The sequence below is a fragment of the Pseudophryne corroboree genome, chromosome 3, assembly GCF_028390025.1.
Source record: "Pseudophryne corroboree isolate aPseCor3 chromosome 3, aPseCor3.hap2, whole genome shotgun sequence".
Taxonomy (NCBI): Eukaryota; Metazoa; Chordata; class Amphibia; order Anura; family Myobatrachidae; genus Pseudophryne; species Pseudophryne corroboree.
Genome location: NC_086446.1, coordinates 725,735,914 through 725,743,948, shown reverse-complemented (window position 1 = coordinate 725,743,948; position 8,035 = coordinate 725,735,914). Strand labels below are relative to the sequence as shown.

General features: G+C 40.0%; 1 protein-coding gene across 2 annotated transcripts; it reads right to left on the bottom strand.

Annotated features, from left to right (window-relative positions):
• Positions 1-4,415: 4,415 nt before the first annotated feature.
• Positions 4,416-7,350, bottom strand: LOC135056709 (putative nuclease HARBI1). Of its 2 annotated transcripts, XM_063962192.1 has the most exons (4): positions 6,609-7,350; positions 6,151-6,523; positions 5,821-5,842; positions 4,416-4,514 (listed from the first exon to the last, which is right to left on the bottom strand). In XM_063962192.1, exons 1-3 carry the CDS (start codon positions 7,192-7,194, stop codon positions 5,839-5,841), a joined length of 963 nt encoding a protein of 320 aa, XP_063818262.1. In that variant the 5' UTR covers positions 7,195-7,350; the 3' UTR covers positions 4,416-4,514; positions 5,821-5,838. The 2 variants fall into 2 exon arrangements, 1 of the variants encoding a protein (XP_063818262.1); XR_010244052.1 differs by having other exon boundaries at positions 5,821-6,523.
• Positions 7,351-8,035: the final 685 nt, after the last annotated feature.

Here is an 8,035-nt window from a genome sequence, read left to right as displayed (position 1 = left end):
GAAAAGATATTGTGTACTAAAGGTCTAAGTGATGCTGGTGATTGCTTGTTCAACAAACATATCTAACAAGAATTACTGAGGCTTAAAGAAAAATTAGGGGACTTTGACCTGCACGTTACTGTATCTTGTAATCTTATAATTATAAAAGTCATCGTTGGAGATTATCTTGTATTGTACATCCATCTTCGGATGCTGTTAGGGAAGCTTCCTCTTATCTCCTCGGCTGCAGTCTTTATATGCTGTGGTGCCAGCTAGTTCTGTTTAGACATGAATATTATTCTATCTGTAGAAGATGTGTATAACATACTCACTATTGGATGTTTGAATGCTGGATTTGTATAAGGTGGATTTCAATACCAAATAATTGTATGTTCAAACTCATGGTGCTTGCAGTTAAAGCGATTTGGGTCCAGTTTTAATGCCGTCCGAGTTGGCTGGAGGTGCGGATTGCCGGCCGAACTCATTTACAGGGCATGGTTTTGCCTTGTTAATGATTTACCACTTTAAAATAAAATCAGAATTCGGCCAGCAACCTGCACATCTGGCCAACTCAGATGGCATTACATCCGGCCCTTCATGTCAGTTTGTGAAATTGAAAATTGAGATTGCATCTTTTGAGACCAAAATTACTGTATCACTGTATTGCAACACAAAGTGCTAATTGAAAATTGAAAATCAAGTAACCAAATACTAATTTGTTTTACTGAAATAGAAATGAGACAAGTTGTATCAAATATATCAGGATTATACAGAGTCACGGATTTATAGGTGATTAACAAGAGCAAATTACAAGAATCCATAGTCACAAACCTCAGAATAACATCTGCCCTAAAATAAGGGTATTTAAGAATTTGTAGCAAAAGATTTTGACACCATATTGCAGAAGAACATGCCTTAGAAAAGGAGCAAATAAAGAACCAAAGAAAGAAATGCAAGGGGAAATCAAGATATAGGTAGATGTGATTAGAAAACCATTGGATAAAAGTGGCAATATCGGCAAACGAAAGTTTTAGAGAGGGGTGATATTTTCAGCGTATGCCATGCTATCAAAAGCAATACCTTTCCAATACATTAATTCACAACTCATTGGTAAAATAAATATATATTAATGGTATCAAGATAACACAAAGTATAAATGTAGTTTCTATAAATAGCTAAAAAATAGCTATAAAATTTAAAAGGGGATTGGATGAATTTCTGATTGAAAAGTATATCCAAGGTTGCAACATTTAAAATATTGACATTGTTAATCCGGGTGTAACATGATTTGTAGTGGTTAACTAGTCATAAAACATTCTTCAGCAGGTATTGTAAAATTAACTTAATACAAAATACAGTTTGAACGTGATAGGCATTTTGCCTCTTTTCAACCTCAATTACTATGTTACTATATAAGTTACTAAAAAGTGTGCCTAATACCAGTATCTTACATACAAAACAAACAAGGTAAGAAAAAGGAGATCAGTTTCTCTGGGTGCACTCTTTTCCCAAGACCAATAAAGATTTTTGATATCAAATCTGTGTCTTTATACTTTTATTATATATATATATATATATATATATATATATATATATATATATTCACACTTAATTTGTAGTACCTACCAATACCCATATGGAATAACTCAACTTTATTAATGTCCCATATGAAGTATTATGACCCTATATTGGGCCGTAAAAGTGAAATATAAAAACAATAAAGAATAGTAGACGTGAATCAGAAAAATGGACAAATAAAGAAAAAGAGAGAATTTATTTGTCCTAGTGTCAAATAATAAAGAAGATTAAAATCAAAGCCGTGTGCTGCCTGTCATTGATTAATATTCTGTATATACATAGTATTCCAATGTTATTTTTGTTATATACTCCCTTATTGGTAATACGATTCTTCCTATATCTATATCCACCTTATCGTGTTATTGTGAACAATAATTGCCCTTGATGGTCTATGAGCCTTTTATTGTTGAATAGGGACAAGCTTTCCCAACATAGGCCCTCATTCCGAGTTGTTCGCAAAGTTTTTCGGACGCACAACATATTCGCAAAGTTGCGTTAATGTAGTAAATTTGCGAACCTCCGCCCTCAACGTATTTTTGCAAATTCGCACGCAGTATTACACAAAGTGGGCGTACGCCAAATGACATCGCAGTAATGCGAAACCATCGCAGCATTGCGAAATCATCGCAATAACACATACTTAATCGTAAAAATACTAAGTTTGAGTATATTTACAAAGTTTTGCGTAAAAGTGCACACTTTTAAGGTAAAACGCACAAAAATGTTTTTTTGGCCTATTAAGTGCAATGACACCTTTCCTTTTAAAGACCACAAGCCCTTTTCAATTACGAACCCAATTAGTGTAATGATTGATAATGTTCCAAAACAATTAAGTCTGAGAATAAAAAAAAATTAACACTTTGTTGCCATAATTGGCCATCAACATGTCAAAGTGTAAAATTTTTATTTTTTTTTTCACTTTTTTAATTTTTAAAGGTGTTGTTTGTGAATGAAGGTGTTTACATGTTTCTTAACACAATAATCTCCTTTTTTTTTTGGTAAAAATGTAACGTTAGATGTGTGTAATTTTTTGTACAAAACAAATTCTGCCTGCCAATCTGCTGATCCTTTTTTGCATTAATAAACACAACACCCGGTTAACTTTAATCAACTTTTTTATTTTTGTATTTGTTAATATTTTTTTTTTTTTAAAAATCAAAGAATACAACTCAAGCAAATTTTTGCAAATGGTCCACACAATCCATCATTCCTTGCAGGTGTTGGCGCATGGTGTAAAGTATCCCTGAAAAACTTGTGGGATCTCCAACTGCAACATCTGAAATTAAGATGCAACACAAACATTAATAACTTAATTACATTACTTATTAGCCAAGCAAGGCGCAAAGCACACTTAAATGCTGGCATGTCCAAACTGCTGGACTCCAGCTGTTGTGAAACTACATATACCAGCATGCCTTTACACAGTTTTGTGGTCAGGGAATGGCAAAGCTGTGTCAGGGCATGCTGGGATGTGTAGTTTCTCAACAGTTGGAGTGCCGCAGTTTGGACAGGCCTGCTTTAATGGCAAAGTTACTACATCCTGCCTGTTTTATGGTACAATCATTAGCAGAACACACAAGCCTGCTCAGCCTTTTTATCAGATTTTAAAGTGTTCCAGACCATGTGTTACATTTACTACTATGTGAGTTATATTTAAGATGGAACGTTGCCCATAGCAATAAAGCAAAAATATGATTATTATATTGTAGAAGTGGATCCCAATTTTTTAAGTATGATCTTATTGGTTGCTATGTCCGACATCCCATGTTAAAGATAACTACCATCTTCGTCAATGTGACACCATGTTGGCATTCATTCCCATTTGTTGTTTTATTTGTTTTTTATTTTTAGTGGGTTGGTCCTGCATCATCACACTGCATATCCACATCTTCAGAAGGCCAACATATCATAGCATTCCCACACTCCATGAAAGCTGCCCTTACTAAATAAGTGCAAACATGTTTGACTCGAACACTTATTAATTTTGAGAATGTAACTTTCACACAAAAAAACAGTGTGTCATTAGGCTGCATAACAAAGTGAAGCATGTGATTTTTAAGTGTAAATATTCAGACTACACAGGCCCAAGTGTAAAAGGCAAACATACTAAACTCCACTCAGGTCTAACTGTTTCCCAGAAAAAGTAACACATATAAACCCTGTTCTCCTGGCAACCCTGGCTACCTAATGAGTGTCAACCTAGAGTGGACACACAAAACATTGCACACATACACACTGTACATATAATGACACTCACAAATATGTAAAGGCAACATGTACACCATGATGAAATTTTTAAATATTTTTCCAGGGTCCAAGAATTCAAACAGTACAACACTGCATGTTTTGGCATTGTAAGTGTAAGTGGGTAATCATTTTTTACAAAATTAAAATATACTTACTTTCCACGGCAACATCCAGACTCCCGGAACGTTCGGCAGGGGCTTCCTCTGCCCATTCACTTGGTGGGGATGTTGGCTGGATGGGGGAAGGCGGCTGGATGGGGGAAGGAGGAGGGATTGGGGAAGGAGGAGGGATTGGGGAAGGAGGAGGGATTGGGGAAGGAGGCTGGATGGGGGAAGGAGGCTGGATTTGGTCCGCAATTTCAGAGGGGGGGTCTGATTGAGAGGGCGAGGGGGGCGGAGAAAAAGTTAAAGCAATAGAGGGTGAGGGTGGTTCAGATTGTGATGTTGATTTTGAAGGAGAAGGGGTATGGGAAGGAGGAGAAGGGGTCCCAGAAAGAGATGGAGAGGTGTGGTGAGAAGGGGAATGTAAAGTGGAGTGGGCCAGGGAAGCTGATGGGGCCTGGGAAGATGAGGGGGACTGGGAAGCTGAGGGTGACTGGGAAGCTGAGGGGGAGTGAGAAGGGGAGGGGGAGTGAGAAGGGGAGGGGGAGTGAGAAGGGGAGGGGGAGTGAGAAGGGGAAGGGGGTGGGGAGTTTTGCCGTTGTTGTTGTCCTAGAATGATAATATTGTTCAAATTGTTCAAACATGATAAATTACATAGTAATCAATTTGTTTTATCAATGTTCTGTTCATTGTTAAATTCTTTGTTTTGTTCCAAAGAAAAGCAAACATGTTAAGATCCTCTTCATGTTGGCCACAGCAAACAAAATGAGTCTAAAATTTAACTTTGAAGCTCATTCCTTAATCTAGGCAATTGAGTCATAGTGATTGGTCTCGGCAACATCACCAGATTACTATTCAAGGCACCTTATTATATAGCCTGCACTGATCAAGTATTGTGGATTAATTTCCTGCCTGCTTCTTATTTTTTGTAAACATGCACTTGTTTGGTGTTACTTTGCTACAGTCAGTACTGTTTTACCTAACCACACACAGTGTCCTAATTTCCATAAAAGGGCATTGCAGGTTGCAATTAGCCTACCACTTACTGTAAAATGTCTGCAAATCCAAGGGGTTTACAGCAGGTATTTAGTAGGCAATTGGCCAAAAGCATGTGCAGTGCAGGGGTGGCAGATATAACATGTCCCGAGAGAGTTTTTTTTTTTTTTATAATTTAAAATTATGGCCAGGGTAAATACATGCTGCTTTATTTTAGCCTTGCAAATTTTTGCACCTGATTTAACACACCCCACCCAAAACTTACTCTCTCTGCACATGTTACATATGCTTCCCCTGCAGTGCTCATTGTATTTAACAATTGTTACTTAAATTACGGAAGGCCAAAAATTGGAAAATAACACATTAGCACAATTTAGTGCACAAAACTTATGTAAGGTAACTTACTTCGTGTATGCAGCGCACGGATTTGCTGGCGGATCTCCGCCAACAAATCGGGAGTCCGCCTACGGAGATCACTCCACCTCCTTTCGAGCTGGATGATTGTCCGCCTGCTGCGGACTCGCGTCCGCAGCAGGCGGCGGACCTCCGCGTAGGCCTCGCGCTTCACCCGATTGGGGATGAAGCGCCCAACGCGGCCTACGCGGCGGTCCATCACCGCAACCAGCACGCGGAGCTCCCGCCTGGTGAACGGTGCTGCACGCATCATGGCAATGGCGTTTTCCTTATTTGGGCATATATTTATAGTGTCTGTTAGCATGTGATTGGTCAAAAATCTATGTTGTCATTTCTATTAACTTTATTGATCTTTGCAATGCTGTGAAAAGCAGAGTGTTATTTGGCACGAGCGTAAAAACGCAATAGCAGAAGCGAAAATGTTTGGTACACAAATTTAAGCAAACAAAACACACACAGAGACCCAGACTTTAGTTAAAAATACTAAACATATCTGTGTACTCACCACAGTTCGTGTGATCATTCAGCTGGACAGTCACAAAGTGTGAAACATTGAGTATCATTTGTTTGTGTGTTTGGTTACATAATCAGGATTTGATGATATAAAACAAATAAGGACACTATTTAGCAACATTACAGTATTTAAATTTCAAAATAAACATTGTAAGCTTAACGTGTTTTTGTATTTTGAACCAAAAACAATTACACATTCCAACACCACAAAATCCGTACCCAATCACTTTACAAGATCATACAAATTGAAATCATGGTTTATAAAACAGAAGCATACTGTGTTGTATTATTTGGGCAAATATAAAATATATAAACACTATACCTGAAATATTCTGCTACAATTCTTGCCCTCACTTGGCTCCCCCTCCGTGTCACACTCCCCCCACCGAAGCGTGGCACAACCCCTGGCTCCTCATCAGGCAATTCCTCTGCCTGAGGAAGCTCTACACTACTCCTTACCGCGATATTATGGAGTATTGCGCACAGGACCACTATTTTACTTGCCATCTCCGGCGAATACATGATGTCGCCACCAGTGCGGTGGAGCACACGAAACCGCCCTTTCAGGACACCAATTGTGCGCTCCACCAGCTGCCTAGTGGCAGTAAGCGCGGAGTTAAATGCCATCTGTGGTCCTGGCCTGGGATTACGGTAAGGAGTCATGAGCCAGGGGGTGCAAGGATATCCACGGTCTCCTGTTGGAATAAAAGCAAAAATTTAGATCTTAAAATTTTAAAATGTTTTTTTTTTTTTATCAAAAATATTTGAGCAACAACTCACCCAATAACCACATGTCTGGTCGTTGACTTGATCTTAATCTCTGCCATATCCCTGATTGTCTAATGACATACGCATCATGGGAACTTCCAGTAAACTTTGCGTTCAGGGAAAGGATCTGGAGGGATGGCCCACAAACAACCATTACATTCAGAGAATGAAACAGTTTCCTGTTTCTATAAATTTCTTCATTATGTTTTGGTGGCTGAATAGCTACATGTGTGCCATCCACAACCCCAATAACATGTGGGAAGCGACTACCACCTTCCGCAAATTGCCGCTTCACCACATCTAGGGCACCAACATCCAAAGGCATAGCAATAAATTGCTTAACACGCTTGAGGAAAGCCTGGCAGACACGTCGCAGGACCTTACTGAACTGGCCCTGCGACATGCCAACCAGGTCTCCAACCACATGCTGGAATGATCCTGTGGCCAAAAAATGTAACACTGCAAGGAATTGTGTCAATGGTGGTATTGCTGTAGGATACCGAATTTCAGACTCCAGATCACTCTCTATTATGGAGAGAGTGTCTAGGATTAGATGTGGTGGCAGCCGGTATCTACGCACCACCACATCATCTGGCATCCCAAAAAGTCTGACACGGGTTCTGAAAATTGGTGGCCTAGCACGCCTCCGTTGCCTTGGTTGATGAGGAGCCGGCTGTGGTTGTGGGGCTGGCGGTTGGGGTGGGAGTGCTGGCGTGGGTTGGGGAGGTAGGGCTTCTGCCGCAATATGTATTGACATCACACACTTTTTGGAGAGAATGTTAAGAAATTTAAAAAAAAAATAGAAGCTGCTAGTGAGGAGGAAGATGGAGATGACCAACCTGAAGAAACCTCACAGGCTACCTCCAGACGGAAAAAAAGACAGCCTGCATTCACTAAGAGGGAGTTGCGTGTCTTGGTCACGCAGGCCATGTCCAAAATACATAGGGGCCCCAAAAACATGGGGGCTGCTTCCAAAGAAGGCATCTGGAGAGACATCACAAAATCTGTGAATGAAGTTGGCTCTGTCGTCAGAACATCACAGGAAGTGAGACGACGGTAAGTGCATCTTGACAATCCTTTTTCTGTGCTAAGTTGCATAAAAAATGTAGTTACATGTCATGTTATGTCTAGCAAACACAAGCAGAACATGTGTGCTATATATTTACTTTGAACAATAAGAAGACTCAACTTTTTCCCTCTTTCACAATATTTATGTAGGTGGGCCGACTTCAAATCCCGCCTGAAGGCAAAGAGGGCTGCGGAGTGGAATGCCTCAAGGGCAACAGGGGGGGGACCACCTGTCGCTGTGGAGTTTACTGACTTGGAGGAGATGGCGATGGCCTGTGTGAGTTATGAGGAGGGCCAAGGGGTGTCTCATATGGACACGGACCTGCCTGAGATTCTGACGGGACATGACTTGGAAGGTAAGTTTACACATG

What these genes read in the sequence shown, in the direction of transcription:
- LOC135056709 (XM_063962192.1), bottom strand. Translation starts at nt 7,194, where the DNA reads ATGCCAGATGATGTGGTGGTGCGTAGATACCGGCTGCCACCACATCTA. An exon ending in ACCAGACATGTGGTTATTGG is followed by an intron (nt 6,524 to 6,608) that starts GTGAGTTGTTGC and finishes TTATTCCAACAG; the next exon opens with GAGACCGTGGATATCCTTGC.